The sequence below is a fragment of the Cynocephalus volans genome, chromosome 8 (genome assembly GCF_027409185.1).
Source record: "Cynocephalus volans isolate mCynVol1 chromosome 8, mCynVol1.pri, whole genome shotgun sequence".
NCBI classification, from domain to species: domain Eukaryota; kingdom Metazoa; phylum Chordata; class Mammalia; order Dermoptera; family Cynocephalidae; genus Cynocephalus; species Cynocephalus volans.
The window spans coordinates 112,710,423-112,737,669 of NC_084467.1; the positions used below are offsets into that span (position 1 = coordinate 112,710,423).

Here is a 27,247-nt window from a genome sequence, read left to right on the forward strand (position 1 = left end):
CTGAGGCGGGAAGGCCGCGGGAGGGGTCCGGACCCGGAGCTGGGTGAAGGCAAGACGCCCAAGCCGGCCAGACTCGGCCTCAGCTCCCGCCCTGCAAAGCCGGGGGACAGTAGGTTTGCGAAGCCGCCCCGGCGCAGCCGCGCGGGAGGAGCCACCGCCGTGGGCGGGGTCCCGGCTGCTTTAGGACGCTGCGCTCGGAGGAGGCGGAGCCTCTGCTGGGGCGGGGCCAGGCTCCAGGCGGGTGGGTAGGAGGGGCGGGGCGGGGCGGGGCGGGGCCTGGTGGCTGGGCTGCGCCGCAGGGTGCTCGAAGCAGACCCGGCCGCCGCCGCTTCTCGGCGCGCTGCCCGGCACCTGCTGCCCTCACCCGGCCCGCTGCGCCGCTGCCATGCGGCTGGCGCTGCTCTGGGCGCTGGGGCTCCTGGGCGCGGGCAGCCCTCTGCCCTCCCGGCTGCTCCCAAATGCGGGTAAGTCCCGGGCCGGGAGTGAGTCGGGGGGTGGACTTGGAGGAGGTGCGGGGAAGTCGGGAGGCACTGGGGTACTGGGGTCGGCCAGAGACCCTGGGAGAGCTCAACCTGAGCGCGGCCCGCCCTGGTCTGCTGTCCTGGGCCTAGGGCCCGGTGACTTGGCAATGGAGTAGAAAGAGGAGGAGGGGGGATGCCGGCACCCCCAGCCCGGTCATTCTCTGCTTGGTGCCCGCGGACACTTTACGGCTCAAGTACTAGGCACCGAGGGTCTTGCCCAGCGCCCCCTCAGTATCGTGGAAAGAGGGCGCCCAGGACTGACGTCTTCGCTCCTCTGGGGCCTAGCTGACCGTTCTACCCGGTGCCAGGGCGCCGAGTGGGCATGGCTTGTAGAGTTTAGTGAAGAGTATTCCTTCTAGCTCCTTATCCCACGGCTAGGCGGCCAGGCACCCCTCACCCTGGCGCTTTTGCCACCAGAAGCCTGGCTGAACGGGAGGGGTCCGGGAGGAGCCAGGAGAAGGGAGAATTGGCCAGGAAAGAGGCTGGGACACCATCTCCTCCTTGGAACTTTCACTTCCCGCTGCTGTCTTGGGCCGGGGGCCGAGAAGGCAGGCGGGGGTGGAGTGTCCGGAGGAGAGAGGGCCATGGGGGGGTGGGAAGGTGGTTATGGGGGAGGAAGCGGAGGCTGTGGGGAGCGGGTGTGCCTGACTGGGCATGAGGGTTGTTTAGGGAGGTGGGGGTGTTTGCACCGCTCACCCAGAAATGGGCGTTCCCAGTATCTCCAATGTGAGGGAAGGGGAGGGTGAGTGGGAACCAGGCTACAAGGCTTAGCTCAGATCTGAGAGGTGGTGTTGGGGGGGGCGTGATCGGGAAGGAGTGGGAACAGGGAAGGGTCCCTGTGAGAACCTGGGACTGGTCAGTGGGGGATGAGGAGCGACCACAGGCAAGCTGAACTTCTTTCCCTGGGGACTTGTGGATGGGTTGATGGGTGGAAAGCCATAAGTTGGAGAGAAGCTCTTCCCTCCAGTATCTCCTTTAAGTCCTAGCATGCAGTGCAGGAGCCCTTGGGGCCCTGAAGGGCCAGATGTGCTGGGAGGTGATGGGTCTGAGGGCACCAGCCATCCCCAGCCCTGGTGCTGATTCCCTCAGTACTCTCTTGGGGTGTCCTGGAACCCTGCAGGTGGCACTGAGGAGGAGCAGGTGAGGCCAGAGAAGACCCTAAGTGGACCCTTGGAGCCCCAGCTCCTTCAGGACAGTCTCCTGATGAGCCTAGCAGAGGTGCTTCAGGTGAGCTCCCCTACCCCCTCTAATAAATAAATGATGTGTAACCCACCCCCACCCCTGACATAATGAGGTGTCTCAAGGCCAATGTGTGTCTAAGGGGCCGGTGAGTGGACCTGGCTGTAGCAGGTCCGTTCCAGGTCTGGCTGCCTGTCCCACCACACCCCAGCACCTGGCTTCACTTATCTCCTCTCCCCTCTACACACACATCTGTCTGCTTCAGCCCCACCCAACCCATCCATCTCCACTGGGGAAATACTGAAGCCAAACTTGCTTTCTTCATCTCATGTTGTTAGTTTTCTCAGTGGGGGGATTTGGAAAGTGTCAGGGCCTCACCCCCCCACCCCCCCATTCTGAAGCTGAGTCAGAGGAAGGGCTGGGGCCTGCACTGGGTCCTCCATGACGCTTCCTCTCTGGGCAGGAAGCCGAGAAGGGGCGGCTCAGATACCTTCCTTGACCTCCCCACACAACCCCCCAGAACAATGCCCAGGCCAGGCAGGGCTTCCTGACTCCTCCCTTGGGACCCCCCCACCACTAGTGATCTAATTGTTGGTGCTCTCCTGAGGGCCTGAGGTTTTCTGGTTGGAGAGGGTAGGAGTTGCAGGCAGGGCTAGGGAGGTGACATGCCCTCTGGTACCCACAGACCAGTCTGCCTGAAGCCCTGAGGATCAAATTGGAGCTGGACGGTGAGAGTCATATCCTGGAGCTGCTACAGAATAGGTAATAATGATGGTGGTAATAATAATAATCACATAGGCTGGCTGGTTAGCTCAGTTGGTTGGAGTGGAGTGCTGATAACACTAAGATGAAGGGTTCAGATCCCTGTACCAGCCAGCTGTGAAAAGAAAATAATAATCACATAGCTAATAATTTATATAGCATTTACTATGTGCCAGTACTTAGTGCTTGCACTCATTTAACCCTCATAACAACCTCATAAGGTACGTACTGTTATGTATTGTTTTCCTCATTTTATGTATGAAGAAGTCAAGGCACAAAGAGCTGAAATAACTTGCCCAAGGTCACACAGCTAGTATGTGGTAAAAACCAGACTGGAACCCAGATAGGTTGGCAAAGTCAGTGGCCCACCTGCTGTACTCTGCTGCCTCAAGGGAAAGTGGGAAGGTTAGAGGGTTGCCTGGCTCCCAGCTACCCGCTACCGCCTCCAGGCCTCAACTTGTCACTGCACCACCCAGGGAAGCAGCTCAGACACCACCCTTCTTTTTCTTCACTCCACAGGGAGTCGGTCCCAGGCCGCCCAACTCTGGTGTGGTACCAGCCTGATGGCACTCGGGTGGTCAATGAGGGACACACTCTGGTGAGTCAGGCCCTCTTGTGCCATTTCTGGCCTATGAGGGGGAGAGAAGGGGCAACTGGAGGGAGCCAGGCCTAGAGGATATGGGAAGACACTGAATGTATTTACCAACAAGCTAGACTCCTGGGTTCAAATCCTGGTCCACCCTTCAGCACTACTGTTGTTTCTCTGCTGTAGGAAAACTGTTGCTACCAGGGAAAAGTACAGGGCCATGCAGACTCCTGGGTGTCCGTCTGCACCTGCTCTGGGCTCAGGTACAGTGGGTGGATTCCGTGATAGTGGAGAGAGTGAGGGGATACCAGGAATGTTCTCTGACTTCCTGTCTCTTTCCTTAGGGGCTTGGTGATCCTGTCTCCAGAGAGAAGCTATGCCCTGGAACTGGGGCCTGGAGACTTTCAGGGTCCTCCCATTATCTCCCGGATCCAAGACCTCCTCCTGCCAGGCCACACCTGTGCCCTGTGGGGGCGTGCACCTGTGCCCACTCAGGCTCCACCCGAGCTCCCCCTGGGACAACACTACATTCGCAGCCGGGTGAGGATGAATGGCAGGAAGACTGGGCTTCAGTTGTCTTGAGAGCTGACCCCCACCCTCAGAGCTACAGTATTTGTTCACAGTAACAACAAGCTCCTGCTATTTCTACATGCCAGGCACTTTATAAAATTATCTCATTTACTCTTCCCAGCAACCCTAGGAAGTAAGTACTATCAATAGATCTATTTTAAAATGAGGAAACTGGCTCAAAGAGGTTAGATGACTTGCTCAATGCCATGCAACTAAAAAATGGTATATCCAGGATTCAGAAGCAGATATTTGACTCAAACTCCTTGTCTGTCTTATGATCACATTTTCAGAGAGTTCTCACTTGGGTATAGAAAACACGGAGCTCTCAGGGCCAGCCCGTGTCTCACTTGGGAGAGTGTGGTGCTGACAACACCAAGTCAAGGGTTAAGATCCCCTTATCGGTCATCTTTTAGAAAAAAAGAAAATACATAGTTCTTAACCATAAAACAATAAAAACCAAATTTGCTAATTTGTTTTTGGTTTTAGTGGCAAGGCACAGGGATCAAACCCTGGACCTTGGTGTTATCGGGCACCATGCTCTAATCAACTGAGCTATCCACCTCTCCTCAATTTCCTAATTTGTAAAATGTGGATAATAAAACTACTTACTTTATAGGGTTGCTGTAAGGATTAAATGAGTCCATATCTATGTAAATTACTTAGAACTGTATCTGGCATATGATCAGTAGGAGGATACTTCAAAAAGTTCACGGAAAATGGAATTAAAAGATAGAAATAAAAAATACAAATTTTATTTCTCAACATACTCTCCATCAAGTTCAAGACACTTTTGTAAGCAATGATACCAGCCATTTAGTCCATCCCTGAAGAACTGAGGGTCCTGGGAATTTAACCATGTCAGTGCACTCTTCTTTCCATATTAACTGAAGAAAAATCGGTGCCCTTTAAAGATTATTTTTTATTGAAACAATTGATTATACATATTTGTGGGGAACAGAGTTGAATATCAATATCTGTGTACAATATATGATGATCAAATCAGGATAATTAGAATATTAAAGATTTTTTAAGATTAGGAAACAAAAAAAGAAGTCAGAAAGAGCCAAATCAGGACTGTAAAGTAGATACCTAGTGATTTCCCATCAAAACTCTCACAAAATTGCCCTTGCTTGTTGAGAAGAATGAGCAGGAACATTGTCATTGTGGAGAAGGACTCTCATGAAGCTTTCCTGGGCATTTTTCTACTAAGGCTTTGGCTAACTTTCTCCAAACACTCTCATAATAAGCAGATGCTATTGTTCTTTGGTCCTCCAGAAGGTCAACAAGCAAATGCTTTGAGCATCCCAAAAACTTATTGCCATGACCTTTGCCCTTGACTGGGCTGCTTTTGCTTTACCACTTCCACCTGTTGGTAGCCATGACTTTGATTGTGCTTTGTCTTCAGGATCATTCTAGTAAAGTCATGTTTCATCTCCTGTTACAATTCTTCAAATAAATGCTTCAGGATCTTGATCCCCGTTGTTTAAAATTTCCATTGAAAGCTCAGCTCTTGTCTGCCGCTAATCTGGGCACAACAGTTTTGGCACCCATAGAGCAGAAAGTTTGCTCAACTGTAATTTTCCAGTCAGGATTGTGTAAGCTGAACCACTTGAGATGTCTATGGTGTTGGCTAGTTTTTCTGCTGTTCATCATCAGTTGTCTTCAATTAGGATATGAAGAAGATTAATTTTTTCTTCGCAAATTGATGTCGATGGTCTGCTGCTCAAAGCTTCCATCTTAACATCATCTCATTTCTTCTTGAAACGAGTTATTCACTTGTAAACTGCTGCTTTCTTTGGGGCATTGTTCCCATAAACTTTTTCTAAAGCATTAACGATGTCACCATTCTTCCACCCAGGCTTCACTATAAATTTGATGTATTCATGTTGCTCTGCTAAGTGCTCTTTTCAAACTGATGTCTTGTCCTTTTTAGTGCTTCAAACAAGATCCTGTTCAGACATTATAATAAGTTAATATGAGTTTATTTTGGTACAAAAAAATTTTTAAACACATGCATAGTTTTTTTAGCATACACATTTTCCATGAACTTTTTGAAGACCCCTCATATTTGATAGTGTTAGCTATTTTTTTATTTTTTATTTTTTAATTTGGAAAAAGCACTGAGTTTGGAGCCAGAAAAGCAGAGCTCTACTCCCAGCTTCATAGTCTACTTCTTGGTCTGTCTTGGGCAAGTCCCTGGCCTCTCTGGCTCTCAGTGGTTCATCTGTAAAATGGACTCTTCACCCTCCTCTGACTACAGAGGGTGGGAGTAGACACAGCTTGGTCAGCCTACATGGCTGCCGGCTATGAGAGGCAGGTTGGCCTGATATTCCTTCTTCTTGTCCATAGCGGAGGCGGGACGTGGTGACAGAGACCAAGATTGTTGAGCTGGTGATTGTGGCCGATCATTCAGAGGTGAGCCTGCTGGCCCCTGCACATCCTTCTCCGCCCCTTCCCTGCCCTGCCGCCTTTCCTGGTCACCTTTCTTGGCCCACAGGTCCAGAGGTACCTGGACTTCCAGCACCTGCTGAACCGCACACTAGAAGTAGCCCTCCTGCTGGACACAGTGAGTATGGGGCTGGGCAGCAGCCCCACAGTCCCCTGTCATGACAACTCTTCTGAGCTCCAGCTCTCTTTCAGTTCTTCCGGCCCCTAAATGTACGGGTGGCACTAGTGGGCCTGGAGGCCTGGACCCAGCACGACCTGGTGGAAATAAGCCCGGACCCAGCTGTCACACTAGACAACTTCCTCCACTGGCGCCGGGCAGACTTGCTGCCTCGATTGCCCCACGACAGTGCCCAGCTGGTGACGTAAGGCCCCCAGCCTCAGCCAGAGGGGCCTGACTCTACCCTGTCCTGGCCAAATTCTTACCCCTTCAACTCCCTGCCTCAAGCCCTGAAGCTCTGAAGCTTTTTGGCTCTGACCTTTGACCTCTTGATCTCACAGTGGTACTTCATTCTCTGGGCCTATGGTGGGCATGGCCATTCAGAACTCCATCTGTTCTCCTGATTTCTCAGGAGGTGTGAACATGGTGAGTTATTTCCAGGTCTCCTCTCCATCCCCAGTTCAGTTCCTCCCAAGTATGGTGCTGTTTATTCACTGAAATCCCCGACCAAGTTGCCCAACCCCTGGGTATAGAGGGAGGAGGTACATGATGCAGCTTCTGCTGTCAGGGAGCCGCCCACTTGTGGCCAGCTCATGACAGTGTACACAGTCTTCAGCTATGAGGTCTTCCTATTTCTTGCGGGGAGGGAAAGGACCAGCTAAGGCCCAAAGAACAGAAGTGATCTTCAGGAGCCACACAGTGAAAGAAGGGAACAGAGCTGAGTTAGAACCCAGGTTTCCTGCCACCCAGGCCTGGGCTCTCCTCCTACTTTAGAGGCAATTAAGGAGAGAGGCAGTGCCTGCTGAATACCCAAAAGGTCAGTTGAGGAGGAAACAGGAGCAGTCAGGGTAGGCTGGGCATTATGGTGGAAGCAGGCTAGGCTGGATCTGGGGTATTCCCTCTCCAATGACAGGACCACTCCACAAGCATCCTGGGAGTTGCCTCCTCAATAGCCCATGAGTTGGGCCACAGCCTGGGCCTGGACCACGATTCACCTGGGAACAGCTGCCCCTGTCCAGGTCCAGCCCCAGCCAAGAGCTGTATCATGGAGGCCTCCACAGAGTGAGTGGCTGCAGGATGCAGAGAGGGGATGGGGCAGGAGGCAGGGCGAGGTCTGCAGCCCCAACCTTCCTTGCCACCCTCCCCAGCTTCCTGCCAGGCCTGAACTTTAGCAACTGCAGCCGGCAGGCCCTGGAGAAAGCCCTCCTGGATGGAATGGGCAGCTGCCTCTTTGAACGGCTGCCCAGCCTGCCACCTATGGCCACTTTCTGCGGAAATATGTTTGTGGAGCCGGGCGAGCAGTGTGACTGTGGCTTCCCGGATGTAAGCCCCTTACCCAAAGCTTTGCCCCACTCACTTCTGTGCCCTCCTCCTGGCTTATTAACCCTCTCCAAGCCTCCTGTGCTCCTCTCTGCTTCTGAAGGGATTTCCCACCCCTCTTGCGACCTTCCTGTCTGTAGGGACAGCACATGGATTGTTGGGCTTTAGCTCTCACTGGCTGTGTGGCTTGGGCATTCTTGTGGATTGGGGTTCTGGGAGGAGGGGTTGGAGGTAAGCCAGCCTGCTCTGGTGCTCAGCCCCCCGGTGCCCTTGCCCACAGGACTGCACTGATCCCTGCTGTGATTACTTCACCTGCCAGCTGAGACCAGGGGCACAATGTGCGTCTGATGGACCCTGTTGTCAGAATTGCCAGGTGGGCGCAGACTGGATTGACCACCCAGAACTCCCCTGTCAGGGACCAGGGTGGAAAGGGTCATTCTGAGCCCCAAGCCTGGCTGGATTTGCCCAGTGCCCACACTGATGCTCACCTACCCTCCACAGCTGCGCCCGGCTGGCTGGCAGTGCCGTCCTACCAGAGGCAACTGTGACTTGCCAGAGTTCTGCCCAGGAGACAGCTCCCAGTGCCCCCCTGATGTCAGCCTGGGGGACGGCGAGCCCTGTGCTGGTGGACAGGCCGTGTGCATGCATGGGCGTTGTGCTTCCTATGCCCAGCAATGCGAGTCACTTTGGGGACCTGGGGCCCAGCCTGCCCCACCACTTTGCCTCCATATAGCCAACACTCGGGGGGATGCTTTTGGGAACTGTGGGCGCAGCCCCAATGGCAGTTACGTGCCCTGTGCCCCTAGGTAAGTGAGGAAATATGGCTCTTTCTCTGGGTTTATGGGTGCCTTGGCCCTGCTCCCACTGACCCTGCACCCCCCACCACCACCAGAGACGCCATTTGCGGGCAGCTCCAGTGCCAGGGGGCTAGCTTACAGCCTCTGCTGGGCTCGGCTCGAGATCTGCTCTGGGAGATGCTGGAAACCAATGGGACCCAGCTGAATTGCAGCTGGGTGCACCTGGACCTGGGCAACGATGTGGCCCAGCCCCTCCTGACTCTGCCTGGCACAGCCTGTGGCCCTGGCCTGGTGAGCAGCCTGGGTTGGCAAGACCAGGTGGGAAGGGATATCTGGACCATGGCGAGCAGTGCCCAGGCCTCACTATCCACCAGTGTAAAAGGCAGACTCTGAGGGAAGTCAGATTCTTACTTCAGGTTGAGCAATGTCCTGTTATCCCCCTAAACCTTGGTTTCCACATCTGTAAAAGCAGGATGTGGCCTCAGCCTTGTTGGCCTCCATTCCCAGTAAAGCTTTGTGAGAATGTGATCTTTGCTTTTCTCTCCCTGTGGGGCAGGTGTGCATTGACCATCGATGCCAGCCCGTGGATCTCCTGGGAGCACAGGAATGTCGAAGCAAATGCCATGGACATGGGGTGAGCCGGTATGGGGGAGATGGGAGGGGAGCAGGGTGCCTCCAGGGAGGAAAAGGATGGTGGGCTTTGGAAATAGACATACTTGGGTTCTAATCTTTGCTCTACTACTTCCTAGCTGTGTGGCCTGTAGAAGGTGCTCAGTAAGTGTTAGTTTGATCTAATTTCCTCTGGCATGAGTAGAGACTCCCTTTCTCCAGGGCTCAGCCTCTCTCTACTCATCATCCCCAGCACACTTTTCAGCTATAGAAATCAGAGATCTTGGAAAGCTAGAGACAGGGGAATGGTCCCAGAAGGCAGAACCCCTCATTGCTCTCCCTGTACCTCCTAGGTCTGCGACAGCAGTTGGCACTGCCACTGTGAGGAGGGCTGGGCACCCCCTGACTGCACTACCCAGCTCAGAGGTAGCATGGAGTGGGGGCAGGGGCAGCTGGGAGGGCAAAGTGGCTCATCCTTTACCTTTTCCCCCTTGGTTCTCTTCGTTTGACCCCTTCGCTTCTGGTTCCCTGACTCTATAATCCCCAACCCCCTTCACCTTCTCTGGTCATTTGACTTCACTTCCTGTCCCCTGCTCCTTCATGGATGTAGAGCCCTGCCCACCTTAAAACCTGACCTTACCCCACAGCAACCAGATCCCTTACCACAGGGATGCTCCTCAGCCTCCTGTTGTTACTGGTCCTGGTGCTGCTTGTTGCCAGCTACTGGCACCGTGCCTGTCTGCGCCAGCGACTCTGCCAGCTCAAGGGACCCAGCTGCCAATACAGGTATGAGCATCACCTCCCCGCTACCAATTTCTTCAACTGGGGACAGTTCTGAAGCCTGCCCTCACCTCTGCAGCCCCTTCCACGTGGTTCTAAGCCCCAAGCCCCTTGGACCCTGAACCTGCTGACTGCCACACCCTACACACCTCCCTTCCCTACACGCACCCCATAACTCTCCAGTTTACACGTTTGCCCCCGTGGGGCAGCTGGGATGCTAAAGCCATTTCTCCCCAGGAGCCCTTGTGCTGGATAAATGGGGCCCTCTCATGCTGATCAACCCCCCCCCACATCACCCCTGATTTGACCTAAACCACACACAAACAAGTTCCTCTCCAAGGGGCTACAAAGGGTTAACCCCACTCAAGGGTGGTATAAGGGTGGAGAACAGGGTCTGAGGCTGGGCCCTCTCTCTCCTTTCTTTTCCTCATGCTCAGGGCAGCCCAATCTGGTCCCCCAGAACAGCTAGGACCCCCACAGAGGGCTCTGCTGATGCCAGGCACTAAGGTAAGTCTTAAATGCCAGAGGAAAGGGTCCTGGCATCCAGCTGGGCACTGGGAGGTGGGCATTGAAGTCTCTAGACTCAGAGAAAGGCTAGCATTGCCCAAGAGTCAGTGAAAGGAGTCAGGGCCAGCCCTCCTCTCCTCTTCTCCCCTTCTCCCTTCCCCTTCTTATCCCTACCCATCCTTCCCTGTCCCTTACCTGGCTATAGTCTGAGAAGCAGAATCCAGACTGGAGTGGGGAGGGACAGTCACCTAGAGGAGGGTCTGCTGAGCTCTTTTGGCTGGCCAAGTTGGTGGCTTTGAGAGGTGGGTCTATTCATGCCCCCAGCAGTGACCCTTGGAGGGTACAAGGGGGGTGGTGCTCAGAATGGCCTTCAGTGTACCAGGACCTGACAAGGCCCATGTCACCATGTGTAGAAGGGCTGGTGAGTGCCCCTGCCCTGAGTTCTCTGGATCTGATGACAGGACTATGTGTGTGGAGGTGGTCTGCATGCCCACTCCACCCTTTGTCACCCCCCTGCATGCAACTGAATAACTGTATGCACAGCGCCGCTGCCCCTGGGGCCCTGGCTGCCCCTCCCTAGGCACTAACCCCTCACTGCCCACATCTGTCTCTCTGCTCCTTCTTCCCCCCACCCTGTGCTTGTTTGCTCCTCCTGCTCTCTCAGCAGACTAGTGCTCGTGGCTTCCCAGCACCCCCCTCCAGGCCGCTGCCGCCTGACCCTGTGCCCAAGAGATTCCAGGTAAATCTGGGCCAGGCCCTGCCCAGGGCAGGTGGGAGGCTTGGTGCCCAATGCATTTCCCTGCCAGTGGTGCTCTTCATTAGGCGACGGGGGTGCCCCTCGGCCTTCAGACACTCTGGGCCTCAGAAGCAGCAAAGAGCGAGCCTCCTGTCTTGGTTTCTAGCACCATCTGGTGGTCAGTGGCGGGCGTGCAGTCGGCCAGGGACTCCACGGTTGACCCACACTTTCCTCCCTTGAGGCATCTGCTGGCATGCACCCAAGCCCTCTGCACATACTTCCATTCTCCCCTGGCTGACTTTGCATGTTGACTTGAACCGCTCTGGGGAACCACTGCATGCCCACTGCCCCTGGCTGTGTTCTTACAGCCACTGCCCCTCTCTCTGTTCAGGCTGAGCTGGCTGACCGACCCAATCCCCCCACCCGCCCTCTGCCCGCTGACCCGGTGGTGAGGCGCCCGAAGGTAACAGTGGGGGGAGAGAAGGGCACGGCCTCTCCCCCCACCTAGGGCTGTGGTGCTGGTAGCCGTGGCGGTGGTGGCCGTGGTGAGATGCCCCCTCAGTGCCTGAGACCACATATCCTGGTGGTGTATTTAACGGTGACAGGTTTGTTTGGAGACAAGGGTGACCTCTGGTACTGCCCCCAGGCTGGTGTTCCCAGCACCAGTGCATCGGGGGGTGGGCAACCTGACATCCCCTACAAGCTGGCCTCCTGCCTTCTCTCTCTCAGTTTCATGGGCCTGCCAAGCCCCCACCCCCAAGGAAGCCACTGCCTGCGGACCCCCAAGGCCGGCGCCCACTGGGTGATCTACCAGACCCAGGAGCTGGAATATCCCCCCTAGTGGCACCCTCCAGGTAGGTGAGGAGGGACGCACAGGATGGGCGGGAGGGATGAGTGATCTGGAAAAAGGAGACTTCTGACCTTTTTCTTGGCCCATACTGCAGGCCAGCACCACCACCGCCCCCAGCAGTGTCCTCGCTCTACCTCTGACCTCTCCTGAAGTTCTGCTGCCTCCAACCCAGACTTAGGACTTCAAGAGGTGTACTCATCCCCGAGAGTCCCCCAGCAGGACTGAAGGAAACGGAGCCTGGACACAGTGGAACAGGAGTCTTAAGCCACCAGGGACATTCAAGTTCTGTCAAGCAGCATCCTGGGGGCCTGTAGTGGCAGCCGAGGGTTGAGGAGAGACTGGGGGCTGGACGGGGCTGAGGGAGGTGCGCACAGCCTGTCTCTGCTCAGCTGGCTCAGCTGCTCAGCTGCAATAAACGTGAGATCTTTGGAGCACGCCTCGGAGTTTGCACTGGGAAGTGGGGTCGCCTCCGCTGCGGTTCCAGATCTGGCCGCCAGGAGACGCTGCCTCCTTAGACGAGGGCGGCCTGGGGAGCGCGGGAGTCCCAGAATGGGCAGCCTGTGTCCCGGGGATGCTCGTGGCTTGTTTCTCTGCCCAGTCAGGGATGGCTCTCAGCGCAGTCCTGTACCACAGAGAATTGTACGCCTGATGCCACCCTCACTCTCCAAGTCCTTGTCCCCGATGTCGCGCGGCCTCCAGGAGCGGCTATAGACAAACCGGCCAAGCTGTCGGACCCGCCGTCCCCACCCTCTGACCACTAGCTGGGAAAAGTGGATCTGGCTGGTATTCTCAGAGCCCCGGAGCCGGGGCGGAGCGGGGCGGCGGCTCCCACGATCCCAAGGCCGCGCACCTGCCTCCTCCCCCTCCCCCGCCCCCACCTGAGGGCTCGGGAACAAAGGTGCTTTGTACCGGCCGCAACCACCTCATTACTTCGTCTTCGGGACTGGAGCCCGCGTGGGCCCCCCTCCCAGAACGAAGGTGTGGGGCAGAAAGGGACAGGCACCAACCTCAAAGTGGGCATCTAGCGCTACATCTAAGGCTCTATAGGAAAGAGGGGTGTCCCAGAAGTCGCTTTGTCCCTTCCCCTCGTACTATCCCTAGATGTGCAAAGAAAAGGAGGCAGTGTATGAAGGGGCTGGATAGGCTTCGTGGATCCTTGCCCGTCCCTCGCTTTCCCCTATCTGGGCAAAGGGTGTGTGCCCCTATTTAAAATCTTCCAAATAAGGCTTTCTATCCTGTACTAAGGCAGACACGAAAGACACGACCTTCCTAAAAACAACTCAGTGGAATATATCCTCCCGCGCCGTGCGGCCTAGGGGAAGTTTTGGCTAACCCGGCGCGCGTAACGGCGCACAGAGGGTTAACCGTAGTTGGGTCTGAGCGGAGAGGCGGAGACGCGCTCCCATTGGTGGAAAGTTATCTCGGGGCGTGGCCTGTGAGTCTCCGCACCCCACCCCACTTCTCGCAACCCTCTCTCCACTTTGTACCTTTCTCGCCCCGACTGCGAAGCGGGCCGGGACCTGCCGGGCCAGACCAGACCGGACCCCGGGGGCGATGCGGCTGCTGCCCCTGTTGCGGACTGTCCTCTGGGCCGCGCTCCTTGGCTCCCCTCTGCGGGGGGGCTTCAGCCTCCGCCACCCCGTCTACTGGAACTCCAGTAACCCCAGGTAGCCTGGCCGAACCGAGCGAGCGCCAAGCCGGGCTTGCGCGCTCCCGGGCTGTGCGCGCTCCTGCCACTCGCTCTTTGCGCTGCGCCTCCTGAGCCCGGCCGCGCGCCGGGGCTCCTTTGTTTGAGCCGGCAGGGGAGGGGGGAGGGGCTAGGCGCGCCCCGGGTCTCCCCCCCTTCCCGCACGTGTTGGGGAGTGGGCTGAGGACCGCAGCCCCGCAGGCAGTCGGTGTGGTCTCGGAGCAAGGAGCTGGGGGCCTCGTCCCGCACTCCGGGCCCCGCCCCCCTCGCTTCTCTCCTGGTGATCCCCAGCCTCCCGCCCGCCAGAGCTGGAGCGGACGGACTTGAGAGCGAGGGAGGGGGCTTTGCGCTTGTGAAAGAGCGTGAGTTACTCGTGCTCACTGGGTCTCGCCTCTGGCCCTCGTTCTGTCTCCTGATCCCATTTGGTATCTCTGCTTTCATCTGGATCTTTATCGGTCCTGTCCTTCTATTTCGGTCCCCTGTCCTTCTAGTTGTATTACCTTTGGGCAAGTCGTTTGTCCTCCTGAACCTCATCTGTAAAATGGGCTAATACCTAGTACCCTGAGAAGTCAGGAAGGCTAACTGAGGTCATGTATGTGAAAGAGGTTCTTTCTCTCTCCAGGGCTGCCTACCTTAGGACCTTGGGATTTTTTACTATTTCCATCTCCCTCCCCAATTCTCTCTGCCTTCCCCATCTGTTTTCCTTTCTGATCTTCTAGAGACAATCTGTGACTCTGTTCATTTGTTCCGTCACTATCATTTATTAAGCACATACTGTGTGCCCGAACCTGTGGTAGGTTGCTGGGATTTAGCGACATGAGAAGACCAAGACTCTGCCTTCTGGGAGTACACAGACCCCCCAGGAGGAGAGGCAGAAAGACGGTCATTACAATACCAATACCATGTGAGCTGTTGTCCTCAGACTCTGAATTCCTCTATCTCTGTTCCAGACCAGTGCCTCTGAATTATTTGGAGGACCTGTTAAAAATTCAAGTTCCTAGCCCCTAACCCTGAAGTTTCTGGTTCATTCATTCAATCCACAAATATTTATGAGCACTTTCCATGTGCCCTGCCCTGGGAATGCAGTGGAACAAAATATACCAAGGCCTTGTCCTTGCTCAGCTTGTGTTCTAGTAGGTCTGGGCTGAGCCCAGAAATCTTCATTTCTAATCAGAACTCCTGATGCCAGTGGTCCTTAGACCACCCATTGACAATTGGAGGCCTTCTATAAGTCAAGCTTCTCTGAGTGTGTAGTGTAGGGGGAAGAGTGGTTCATGCAGTCTATGGTATTTGGGGGACAGCCTGTCCCAGCCCTTCTCACCTGTACTGGCTCCCTCAGGCAGCTCCCAAGAGGTGGAGAAGGGAATCCTGAGAAGGCTGAAAACTGTAGTGTGTGGAGGGGACTCCCCTCCATGCCTGGCACTCCACTGATCTGGCAAAAAAAAAAAAGAAGGAGGCCCTTAGTACCCACTCCCTCATTCTTTTGTTACCATGGCATTCTTTTCACTATTGGGTTGAGATCTGAAGAGTAGTCTTCTCTCTCTGCAGCTGTTATTGAGGCTACTATTCCCAGTCCCCACTTCCATGTCTGTGTCTGTAACTAGTGTGGGCCCATTCCTGTACCCCCTGTCCTGCTGCCCCAGCTTCTTCACAGCATCCATCCACCTAACATTTATCAAGCACAGATGCTGTGCCAGGCCTAGTGTTGGCACTGGGGCTAGAGAGGTAGGTGGCAGCTCCAGCCCAAAAGATAGCTTGTGGTGACCCCTTCTCACATTTAAGCCATGTGGTTATGGGCACTGCAGTCCCTTAACCTCTCTGAACATGTGATTGATCATCTCATCCATTTCTTATACTCTCTTTGCCTCTCAAGAGTTGTCGGTCAGGGGAACTCAGACCTTCCTGAACTGAGCTGCTCCATCTCCAGTGGGTGGGAGAGAGGCTGGCAGGGGCCTCTGAGAAGGGGTATCTCTGACCCCATGCCCCAGTTGTGCTATGCCATAACCCCCTCAGCCCACGCCTACCTTATGCCCACAGGCTGCTTCGAGGAGACGCTGTGGTGGAGTTGGGCCTCAACGATTACCTAGATGTCTTCTGCCCACACTATGAAGGTCCAGGGCCCCCTGAGGGCCCCGAGACATTTGATCTATACATGGTGGACAGGCCAGGCTATGAGGCCTGCCAGGCGAAAGGGGCAAGTGCCTTCAAGCGCTGGGAATGCGCCCTGCCTTTCGCTCCCTTTGGCCCTGTTAAATTCTCAGAAAAGATTCAGCGCTTCACACCCTTCTCCCTTGGCTTTGAATTCTTGCCTGGAGAGACGTACTACTACATCTGTGAGTGATGAAGGGTACACTGGACCCCCCTTGGGGAAGGTGGGGAGAGGAATGGGGCTCCCTGCCATTGCCACCAGTCAAGGCAGAGAGCCTGAGGTGAGGGGGAAGGAGAGCCCTGGGAGGGGGAAGGGGACCGTGGTCTCAAATTCAGGGGACAGGGCTGATCCCAGCACTGAGTAGGGGGACATCTAGAGTGATTCTGTAGAGAGGAGGAAAAAGTAAGAGGAACTAGGAAAGGGGGCTAGGAAGTTGAGGAGGGGCATGGATGGGGCCAGGCATATGGGTGTGGTCTCAAAGTAAGGAAAAGCTTTCCAGGAACCTGGAGAGCAGAGAAGCTTGAAGGGTCAAAACAGAATCTGAGGCATACGAAGGGACTCCCTGTGCTAACTTCTTCCTTCCAATTTCCCACCACCCAGCGGTGCCGACTTCAGAGGGCTCTGGCCAGTGCTTGAGGCTCCAGGTGTCTGTCTGCTGCAAGGAGAGCAGTAAGTGGGTTGGGGGTATGGGGAGCAACTCTTCTGGCTAGTGCGGGGCCCTTGGGAAGGAGTGGGGAAAATCTAGGAACATCTGGCTCTGAGAAGTCCAGGTGGAGCTTCAAGCTGTAGCCTCTTCTTCCCTGTTTAGTCTTGTGGAAGCTTCCACTGCACCCCCTTTTTAAACTGGGCCAAGAGAATGGGATCTCCAGGGGCAAGGCCCTTTAAGGCCTTAGCTAGGCTAGTTGTCTCTAGTGGCAATTTGAGGGAGACTTAGAAGTTAGGGCTTAGAAAGGATGAGGTAATAGATCATGGGAAGGGAATGGCTGCTTTAGGACACCCTGGAAAATGGGATGGGAGGGAATAGCTAATGGGAAGGGCAGGAAGGCGGCTACTGAAGAAGTGGGAGGACCCATCAGTGCAACCCTCTCCCTGTCACAGAATCCGAGTCAGCCCATCCTGTTGGGAGCCCTGGAGAGAGTGGCACATCAGGATGGCAAGGCGGGGGCACTCCCAGCCCCCTCTGTCTCTTGCTGCTGCTGCCACTTCTGATTCTGCGTCTCCTTCGAGTTCTGTGAGCCAAGTGGACCCTCTTTGCCACCCCAAGGAGCCAGAGCCTTCCCAGGACCCCCGGGAGGAGGGTCTCTGCCGCCTGCACTGGGGATGCCAAGCCAGACAGACAAGATGGAGCATTGATGGGGGAGGTCAGAGGGTCTGAGATGACCCTCGCAGGTGCCCGCTGTTTCATCCCATGCTGAGGAGGAGCTACAAGGGAGCAGCAGACAGCCCTGGGCACACTGGAGCAGAGGCAAGACAAACAGGAGCTCTGTCAGCTGCCTTGATGGTCTCATCCATCTCCCAGGAAGACTAGGATTGGGTGGGATTGAATCCTTGAGTCAGCTGGGGGCCAAGGCTGAAGACCTGGGGACAGGTGAATTGCTGAACCAGGGCAAAGAAGAAGCCCTGCTGTCTGTGCCCTATGGGCCTCTTCCCTGGGGCAGCACCATGCCCTCCACAGGGGGTCACTCACTTGTCTTCTGTGAAGACGGACTGACTTGCCATGAGGTTGAATTTCATGCCAATTTGTATTTTTATAAGTGTCTGGACCAAACCTTCAATAAACCACGCATCTTTTTGTTGTCTTTCCTGATCTACTGCCCTCTGGCTCCTTCCCTGACACCAGGATTTGGTCTGACCTCCATGCCAGCTGTGCCCAGGCTATCCATGCCAGCCCTCAGTGGGCACCCCTCTGGGCAGCATGGGGTGGGTGCCAGCAGCAGCTGTGGAGTTTGGCACCCTCTCCCACCTCCCAGCCAGCTTCCTGTGCTGAGGAGGGGCAGATGCTCCTGACAGCCCACCTGCTTGGGGCACTGCCCAAGCTCTCGCAGCACCAAGCAGGGTGCTGGGGCAAAAGTGAGGGGTAGTAGAAAGACAGCACCTGGATTTCAGAATGCCTGGGTCTATGAGAGCTGGGCATCCCTCCTCCTCCCCAGTGGCATTCTGGGCGGTGTCTGGCCTGGAACAGGGAAGGTGGGGTCAGATCAAAGCCTCCTAACCCAGCGGCCTCTTTGTTCTTCGCTTTTATAAGGAGGAGGGGGTGGGGCTGAGGAGGGAGGGCCCCTTAGCTGTCAGCCTGACACTGTCTTTACCACCTCTGGCAGACGAGGCTAACGATCCCCCAAGCCCAACCAGAGCCCTCTTTGTGAAAGGTGTCCTGGGTGGAGCCAGGGTAAGGGGCCCCCCTTTCCCTGCAGCTGTGCTCTACCCGGCCCGGTACCCCGCAGCCTCCCCGGGCACGGTGCCGGCCCGCCTGGCACCAAGCCAGCGATCGATAGGTGGATGTTGTGCTGATTAGCTCGGCCGGGCTGCGGCAGCGAGAGGCGGCGTGTGAACACGGGGCGGGGTGGGAGGGAGAGGTAGAGGGGGTAGGGCGCTGGGGTCTAGAGACCGATGAACACGGATGCTGGAGATTGTGAACCCCGCCCCCTCCCCGGTCCCTTTGCCCACCTAGGTCAGACTCCGGTCCTGTCCTCTCGGAGAAGGCGTAGCCCTCTTCCCCGCCACCAAGCACACCGACTTCGGCCGTCATCGTTCGTATTAATTCCATTGCTGTGGCTGAGGCCTGGGGTGGAGGGCGGCACCGCGGGCAGAGCAAACGCGAGTCAACTGTTTCCCCCACTCTGGGAAAATGTCATGTCGGTAGTGCGTGTGCCTGTGTATTCGTGTACCAGGGCCCTCGCCCCAAACCTAGATCTTTTTAGCAGGGTTGAGAGACTGGGGCGCGGAGGAGAGGGTGGAGTCTGAGCTGAAGGAGGAGCTATAGGCTCGGTCTTCTGGTCCTGGGTTCGAGTTCTGTCTCTACAGTCGTTCAGGAGGGTTTCTCTTTGTTGCCATGGAAACGGACTGTACTACCTTTGCTCTACCCCATAGGCGGAGCAGGCAGGGGGCGACTGGCTAGCAGCCCCCGGATTGAGAATTGTGGGGGGGGTCTCACCCTGCTCCTAGCAGCCCCAGACGCCCCCTCTTCGTTGACCAAGGCAGGCACGCTCGCTCCCGAGCCCGGGGCGGGCGCGCGGATCCGCCGTTGATAAGAACGCATGTGCGAAAGATGCGGAGCCGGGTCTGCTTTCCCCGCACTCAGACGCACGCCCTCACTCCCGGTCAGACGCGCACACTCGACGCAGACACACGCCCTCGCCAGCCGCCCAGCTCCCTGCGGGCGCGAGGGCGGATACCTCCGCGACGCGGGAGCTGGGCAGGGGGGTCGCAAACTCAGGCCCGCCCGGCCGCAGGTACTCAGGCCAAACCGGCCCTCTCTACAGTTTGCTCACAGCCTCGGCCCTGCGCGGGCGGCTGATCCAGTCCCGGGGCGCGTCCCCACGGAGAGCTAGGACTGAGTCTACTCCCGGGGCCGAGACGGACGGAAGGCGCTGGGCGGTCTTCTGGGCACCAGGCCCTTCCCACGAGAAGTCCTCGAGGCGTGTTCCGGGGCTCGGTTCCAAGAGGCTGGGCAGGCCTGCAAGTTTTGGGGCGTCACCGATCTCCCCTAAACTCAGCGGCGCTAGACGGCTGAGGGTGGGGCCCTCAGTTTGCTGGACCTACCCTAGTCTCTCCCGAACAGATGCGAAAACTCTACTCGTCTTTACCTCGCCCTGTCTGTCTGTCCTGAGAGCCCGAGTCTCTGCGACCCGGATCCTGCTCCACACTTTCTGGGGTTGCTAATCGCGCTTTTCCCCTCGAGACTAAACTCTGAAGTTTGGGTCTTTAACTGTGATCCCTCCTTTTTTTCTTCTTCCTTTTTAGCACATTATTCAGCACATTGTGAGCTCCCTGTGCGCCCTTCTTTCAGTCAGCCACACTAGCTAGGGTCGTTGGGGTATCCCCAGCGGTGACGCAGTTGAAAAGGGTGCACTCTCCCTTCTATATAACCAATAGAATCTCGGGGCCTGGGGCATGAGGTCATCAGTGGTGATGCCCATTGGTTCCGGCCTGGAAGTGAGGAAGGGTCCCCATAGCAACCGACGGTGCTTCTGAGCGTAACCTGGAGAATGGTCGCTGCTTGAGCTGCTATGGCAGCTCGGGTGGGTGTTTGGGATGGGGAGGTGAAGCCAAAGTGGAGCTCAGCTTCCCAAATCCTGCAGCCCTAGCCCAACCAAGTTCTTCTCTTTCTTGAGATCCTCTTTTTCACTCAAAGTATTGTTAAGCGACACTTAACCCGAAAAGGTTAGGAGGGAGTTATTGGCGACAGCGTTGGGGTTCTGGGTACAGAGCTGCTGCCACCGGGAATGTCAGTTCTGAGATCCTTGTGTTCATCTGCATATCGTCTGCATCTCATTTGCATTCTCTTCATTTAAGGTCAAATTGGGCAGACATCTCCACAGCCCCAGCCCTGTCGCTTGTCTGTATCTGCAATGTATCCCTTTGTGGCTCTCTAACCCATCCCTCAGTTGTCCAACTTCATATTCCACCCCTCCTCCCACTCTACAGTGTCTCCTGGGGATGGGAGGGGGCAAAGCCTAGCTAAAGGAGAAAGGATAAGGAGCCTGCCTCTCCCTCTGGATGATTGGTGACAGATGGGGAGTGCTGGTCTGTACTGCTTGGAGACCAAATTGGCAAAGCAAGCGGTGGGGGGAGGTGCCCCTGCTGGGTCGAGGGTCTCCAGGGCCAAATCACCCACACGCCTGGCAGGGTGCTGGAAGTAGGGATGCCTGGTTCCAGCCAGGGGCAGGCCAGCCCACCTGTCTGGTGCCAGGGCAGTTTCCTTCCTCCAATTAGACACTAAAGAGGTGTCATTAACCCTTACCTTGCCTTCCAGCACTTAGGTGGAACTCAAAATTCATGGTCTAACACTGAAGGAAGAGGGGAAAAGGAGGGCCTTCGAGGAAGCTGAGGTTCAGGGGACCAGGAGACAATAACACAGGGCCAAAGACGTGAGTAGCATGCACTAGTTATGCTCGGTGGGTTTCTAAGGGATTCTAGGAATGGGTGTCTACTGTCAGAATGCATTTATTCCTTTGTTCATTTATTCAAAAATTATTTATAAAACATCTCACCTACTCCTGCTCACTAAATACCAGTCTGCATGCTAGATGCTGGGGATACACACCTGCATAAGACAAGATCCCTTCCCTTAAGAAATCTTCAGATTACCGGAGGAAATAGACTGGCCAATGAATAATTATAATGTCAAGTGCAAGTGCTAATATAGAGCTACATACAAAGTGCTGTGGGAACACAGGGAAAATGGGCTGTCAGAGAAGGCTTTGATTTTGAAGGACAAACTTTATGGCGGGGAGGGGATGTGAAGGACTAATAATGTTTGTGTGTTTGATACAGTGCAATGCATTTGGATGTATTTTCAGGACTGCTGGTGTCTGCCCTTCCAGGGCTGTATGTTTTGCATCTGTATGCATGTGTGTGAGTGTGTGTGTGCGTTGTCTAGATGCTCTGTGTCTGGAATCCCTTCTCCTGAACACACATTGTGGTTTTATTACGAATCAATGTTTGCTGTGAAGCTCTTTTACAGATTGGCCTGAACCTGCCCAGCCCAGGGAAGGAGAAGTAGAGACCTGATGTTAGCTCCTTGGGAAGGGGTGGGCAAGCACCATCTTCACACTGGGGTCCCAGACCCCTGGCTCCCCAAGTGGCAGCAGGCTGGCCAAGGGAGGCAAAGGGCTGGGCCCTAGGCTATGGGTAGGGTGTGCCAAAGCCATAATCCCCTCTGCTCCTTACTCTCCAGAGGAGACAAGGGAGTTATAGCCACCACTCTCCGCTGAGATCTCAGGCCCCCTGCCCCAGCCTGTTTCTCTCCTGTCTGCTGAGGAGTAGGCCAGCACAGACCTGTCTGCTGGCTCTCTCCTTCAGGGAGCAAATCCTTCCCAGGGGACAAGAGAGGGCTGGGGAATGCTGGGGCTTACTGGGAGGCCGCCAGATGCTCCGCCCTGGCCCTCTGAGGAGACTCTCTTCAGCCTGGATTCTCCCCACCCACTCTGGGGTGCCACTTTTCTAGTTTTTCTCCAGACATTGCATCTTTGCCAGGGAAGCCCTAGGCAACTAGGCAGAGGGTGGGGGCTAGAGCTCTGGCAATGAAGACTGGGGAGTGAGGGAGGATGTGGTACCGTTCAGAGACCTCTACTCCAATTCTGTCTCCTTGTAGCCTCTTGCTAGAAATCTAAATTTTGGTAAAAGTCTGGATCTACGGAGAGACTTACAGGTTAAGGAGAGGGTCTGGGGTCTGAGGAGAAGGTCAAGGACCCCTTCTTTCACACTGTCAATGATGAAGACGTTGTTTTTTGCTGTGACTCCCTCTTCCCCTTATTCCATCAATTTTTTCCTACCTCTTCCCTAATCTCTAAGCCCTAGGTCACCTCTTTCATTATAATAGCTATTAGGGAAGCTTGGAAATGAGAGAGAACAAATGGAAAAGAGAGTCTGGAGCTGGTCTAGGTGGGCAGACCTCATGAGATAACCCCTTAATAATAATGATGAAGAAGCTTCCATTAATCAAGCAACTCTTGGGCCCTAAACACTATGCTGAGTGCTTCCCAGACATTATGGATCTTAATCCTCGTAACAACCAACTCCTCATGGTAGGGTATTATTATCCCCTTTTTATATATGAGGAAGCAGTCTCAGAGAAGTTAAGTGACTAGCATAGCCAGTGAGTGGTAGAACTGGAATTTGAACCCAAGCCCATGCTGTTAACTGCTAAGGCATACTGCCTCCCTCTCAGCTTTTCTTGAAGAACATTCTAAGAACTCACACACACCGCTAGTGTAACACCTCAGAGATCCCTTCCTGCTCCAGGCTTCTTGGCTTGATGGACTCATTAGGGGGATCAAGGCATGACTAGAATCAGAGGTTATTACACCCCAACCCCACCCACCAAGCCCTGCATCCTAATTTCCGTGTCCTGGACCACACTCCAGTGCACTGTGTTCCCTGTGCGTGGTCCCATGTCAATGCATGGATGTTAGAGCACCATGGTGCCATGATGACACACACACTGGGAAGTCAGAAGACATGTGCATAACCCTCCTTGTTGGCACCCAGTTTTCCATGTTAGGACCACACCAACAGTCTGCTCATGATGGGGCATACACATGGGCCCTGTGTAAGGTGCAGAACCTGTGAATATTTCATGTCTGGAGCTGGCAGCTGCCTCTCCTGCTCACACGTGTGCCCGATCTTCCCTCTCACAGGCTCCTTGTTTATTTGTTTAATGAATTATTTATTCCTATCTCCCCCTTCCCTCCTGGCCTCCCCCTCCCCCAGGCCCTAGCCTCCATGATTTATTGAACACAGCTGAGCTCTGTGGTTTCCACCCGTTGTCCCAGGAGCTGCCTTGGGCCACACAGCCTGAGAGCTCCCTCTGCCCCAGACCTGCTCAGCTCCCTGATTCCTTGGCCCCCAGGGGAGAGGAGAAAGGGAGGTACCATGTCAGAGAGTTCTCAGGGACCTGAGCTCAGTGCCCCTGGAGAGATCATGGCAGCCAGCAGTGTACTGTTAAGCCCAAGGGTCAAAGAGAAATGAAGGCAGGGCCTGCAGGTGAGGAGAAAGGAGGCGTGCAACCCTAGAAAGAGGACCAGCCCCATGGAGAGAACCTCAGCCTTGACAAAGGCCCTCACCCTACAGAGAGGTAGATCAGACCCCAGGCCTTAGATTCTAGTGTTTCACTCTATAGGTTGTGATCCACTGGGGGTGGTGAAACCAAAAAAATCAATTTTATGGGTCTCAACCAGCTTTTTAATTTTATTTTTAATTTTATTTCTTTTTTTAAAAGAGATGACCAGTAAGGGGATCTTAACCCTTGACTTGGTGTTGTCAGCACCACGCTCTCCCAAGTGAGCAATGGGCCAGCCCATCTTATTTTTAATTTTAAAAACAGAACAGAAGAATAGTATCAGAGTGTATCCTCTGTAGTAAGGATATTGTTTCATGAAACTTAATGTTTCAGTTAAATGTGTGAATGTGTGTGCGTTTGTGTGTACTGGATTGCCAAATGAAATGTACATCCTACTGTGGGTCATAGTCAGGAATGATTGGAATCACAGTTATAAACAAAGGCCTAGACCCCATTGATAGAAACCTGGGTCTTTCCATGACCCAGATGCCACAGAAAGAGGCCTAGTCCTTCAGATCAAGTCCCAGGCATGTAGACAGTGGTCCAGATCTTACACAGAGACTCAATCCCTAGAGAAGGCAAGACTGCATGAATGAAGACCTATAGATAAGCCTGAGCATTATAGCTGGAGCCGCATATCCTATAGACAGAACTGCCACATACAGTTGTGCAGTTTGTGCATGGCACAAAGGAGCCACCCACAAGGCAAGTAGATGCTGACATCAGCCCAAGCTCCCTCACTGAGATAGGGAGACACATAGTGTCGCCTCCCACTGAAGGAAGCAGCACCTTTGTTTTTGCACAAAGACACCACTTGCCAAGAGATGCACCCTAGGGACTGGGTCTACATAGAGGGGTGCTTTTTCTAACTCACATAAAGGCCAAAATCAGCCAGCAGCCCTGTGGACAGAGGCCCAGGTAGACAGAGCACCAGATCCCATGGACATAGGCCTAGGCCCTGTAGAAAGTATCTTAACTTAAAAACCAGAGGTGTGGACCCCATAGAAAGAGCTGCTTAAATCCTACAGAGAAGACTCCAGATTCTAGAGAGAAGGGCTCAGATATTATTGAAGGGTGGGTGTGGAGGTGCTAGATTCTTTTTTTTTTTTTTTTTAAGATGACTGGTAAGGGGATCTTAACCCTTGACTTGGTGTTGTCAGCACCACGCTCTCCCAAGTGAGCCAACTGCCCATCCCTATATAGGGATCCGAACGCATGGCCCTGGTGTTATCAGCCCCACACTCTCCCAAGTGAGCCACAAGCTGGCCCCTGGAGGTGCTAGATTCTAAAGAACAGTATCTGGGCCCTATAAAAAAGGGCCCAAATCCTTAAGTTTTCTAAAATAGAATCTAAAGTTCTAGACCAAAGCAGCAAGCTCCCACTCACTAGGAATATGGGCAGCCTCTCCACCAACTGCAGGTCCTATAGAGAGATGCCTACCTTTGTGGAGCACAGAGAATGGATAGGAGGGGAGGGAACTGGGATTTGTGGCATCTGTAGTAGACAGGTTAGCATCATTTGGGTGAGATAAATCTCCCTGAGGATGAAGAGTTTTGGGGGAGGGAGAACTGTTTGCAAAGTCCCCCACTCGCACCTCAAGAGGCCTAATTTATTTTCTGGCTCCTAAGAAGGGAGAAGAGATCTTCTGGGGTGGAGAAAGGCACAGAAAGGACAGAGCCTGCTCTTGTCTGGCAGTAGCTAGGCACAGAACCTATTCTGGAAGGCACTGCTCCTCCCCCAGACCAGCACCTGAGGCAGACTGTGGTCAGGACCTTGCCTGTCAAGGATAAGCAGATGAAGGGTGCCTGTATGCCCTGTCTGCCAAAGTACCGAAGCAAAATGGCATCATGCCTGTCTCTTTGGGAACATGTGGTTGGCTTGGGTTCTGAGAACCCAGTCAGGCCTGGTTCTGCCCAGTCACTCTTATTTTTATTTTTATTTTTTTAAAGATGACCGGTAAGAGGGATCTTAACCCTTGACTTGGTGTTGCCAGCACCAGGCTCTCCCAAGTGAGCTCACCGGCCATCCCTGTATAGGGATCCGAACCCATGGCCTCGATGTTATCAGCACCACACTCTCCCAAGTGAGCCATAGGCCGGTCCTTGCCCAGTCACTCTTAGTCTGGGCCTCTCCAAAAAAGAAGAGTTAAGGGGTGGACAATCCCAGGTCTGGATTCTGGACACTTTCCCTGAATTTTTACTTCCTAGGAAAATAAGAGAGAAGAGGAGAGCACAGAACTGTATGTGTATGTGTCAGAGGATGCATGTGGGTTTGTGAATTATTGTGAGTGTGTGCTTCTATGTTTCTGTGTGTCTACGTGCCTGTGTTTCTACACATCTCTAGTTGTCTAATAGTACCTTTACCTGTGTGTGTCTGCGAGGGGTATCTGTGTGTCTGCATGTCTGTGTGTCAAGTGCCTGGGTTTCTGTGTTCTCTGCCTCTGGGTACCTGTCCCTTTTTCCTGAATGTGTGTGCATGTGTGTGTGCTTGGGTGTCACTGTGAGGACAATGACTGTAGTGAGAGCTGAAATGATAGGTGCTCTGCCCTCTGCCCTCAGGGTCAGCGTCTGTGAGAGTAGGAGTGAGAATGCCTGGGGACACCACTGGCTGCATTGGGAGGGGGCCCTGCCTGAGTGTGGTTGAGTGTCCTTTGTAGGTGTTCCAGGAAAGCCTGCTTTGCTCTAGCCAACTCTCTCCTTAGTCCCTCCTGTGCCTTGGGCCCTGGACTGCCAAAGGCCCTACCAGCACCCGGTATTGACATTCTTGGAGGTTGAGCTTCTCTACTGCACGTCCAAGAAAAACAAGCTTCACACTCAGCTGGGGACTTCAGGTCACCAGCTGTCAGGTTCTTGACACCAGCTGAGGGCTTCTCCACCGCCCTTCTGTGCCCACCTGACTCCTCATGCACAAGGAAAGAGGGGTCATGGAGGGAGCAGAGAGCCGAATTGTTCATAAAGGAAGGGGATCTAGTCCTACATATTAAGAGATCCTGGACCCCCGCTTCTTCTTGAGTCTCCTTCACCCCAACCCAGAGATGAATGGGCTCAATTGAGATGGGATCCCTGTCTTGGGCTCCCGCACTTCCAGCCTGGGGAGCAAAAGGCCCAGGACCAGCTGTAGACGAGAGAGAGAGAGAGAGAGAGAGAGAGAGAGGAGAGAGAGAGAGAGAGAGAGAGAGAGAGAGAGAGAGAGAGAGAGAGAGAGAGAGAGAGAGAGAGAGAGAGAGAGAGAGAGAGAGAGAGAGAGAGAGAGAGAGAGAGAGAGAGAGAGAGAGAGAGAGAGAGAGAGAGAGAGAGAGGAGAGAGAGAGGAGAGAGAGAGAGAGAGAGAGGAGAGAGAGAGAGAGAGAGAGAGAGAGAGAGAGGAGAGAGAGAGAGAGAGAGAGAGAGAGAGAGAGAGAGAGAGAGAGAGAGAGAGGAGAGAGAGAGAGAGAGAGAGAGAGAGAGAGAGGAGAGAGAGAGAGAGAGAGAGAGAGAGAGAGAGAGAGAGAGAGAGAGGAGAGAGAGAGAGAGAGAGAGAGAGATGAGAGAGAGAGAGAGAGGGGAGAGGCGCGCAGCGGTTGTTCCCGAGGGGGCAGCACGCTCCCCACTTCCACGCGCCGCGCGCTCCCGGCCCGAGCGGGGCGGGGGCCTGGCGGTGAGCGCGCCAGGGGCGGGGCTTCGGGGGCGCGCCCAGGAGGGCGGAGGGAAGTGCTGGGGGCGTGGACTAAGATTGGGGGGCCGGCGGCGGCGGGCAGCAGGGAGCTGGGAAGCCGAGAAGCCGGGAGCGCGGGGCTCAGTCGGGGGGCGGCGGCGGCGGCGGCTCCGGGGG

At 54.8% G+C, this 27,247-nt stretch overlaps 2 protein-coding genes across 7 annotated transcripts; both read left to right on the forward strand.

Moving 5' to 3' along the window:
* The first annotated feature begins 327 nt into the window (after positions 1-327).
* ADAM15 (ADAM metallopeptidase domain 15) lies at positions 328-12,245 on the forward strand. 5 transcript variants are annotated; one of them, XM_063103761.1, is made up of 23 exons: positions 328-464; positions 1,642-1,748; positions 2,386-2,462; positions 2,982-3,060; positions 3,235-3,311; positions 3,393-3,588; positions 5,968-6,033; positions 6,116-6,184; positions 6,259-6,428; positions 6,565-6,649; positions 7,137-7,285; positions 7,372-7,546; positions 7,824-7,916; positions 8,045-8,349; positions 8,436-8,631; positions 8,897-8,974; positions 9,303-9,375; positions 9,597-9,735; positions 10,167-10,236; positions 10,904-10,975; positions 11,364-11,435; positions 11,702-11,826; positions 11,917-12,245. In XM_063103761.1, the coding sequence occupies exons 1-23, from the start codon at positions 386-388 to the stop codon at positions 11,960-11,962; spliced, it is 2,598 nt and encodes an 865-aa protein (XP_062959831.1). In that variant the 5' UTR covers positions 328-385; the 3' UTR covers positions 11,963-12,245. The 5 variants fall into 5 exon arrangements, 3 of the variants coding, with proteins under 3 accessions (XP_062959831.1, XP_062959832.1, XP_062959833.1); XR_010024170.1 differs by lacking the exon at positions 11,917-12,245 and having other exon boundaries at positions 11,364-11,577; positions 11,702-11,788; XM_063103762.1 differs by lacking the exon at positions 10,904-10,975.
* Positions 12,246-13,325: 1,080 nt separating this feature from the next.
* On the forward strand, positions 13,326-17,433 carry EFNA4 (ephrin A4). 2 transcript variants are annotated; one of them, XM_063103766.1, is made up of 4 exons: positions 13,326-13,489; positions 15,547-15,842; positions 16,259-16,331; positions 16,926-17,433. In XM_063103766.1, the coding sequence occupies exons 1-4, from the start codon at positions 13,377-13,379 to the stop codon at positions 17,071-17,073; spliced, it is 630 nt and encodes a 209-aa protein (XP_062959836.1). In that variant the 5' UTR covers positions 13,326-13,376; the 3' UTR covers positions 17,074-17,433. The 2 variants fall into 2 exon arrangements, with proteins under 2 accessions (XP_062959836.1, XP_062959837.1); XM_063103767.1 differs by lacking the exon at positions 16,926-17,433 and adding an exon at positions 16,757-16,893 and having other exon boundaries at positions 16,259-16,327.
* The last annotated feature ends 9,814 nt before the right edge of the window (positions 17,434-27,247 follow it).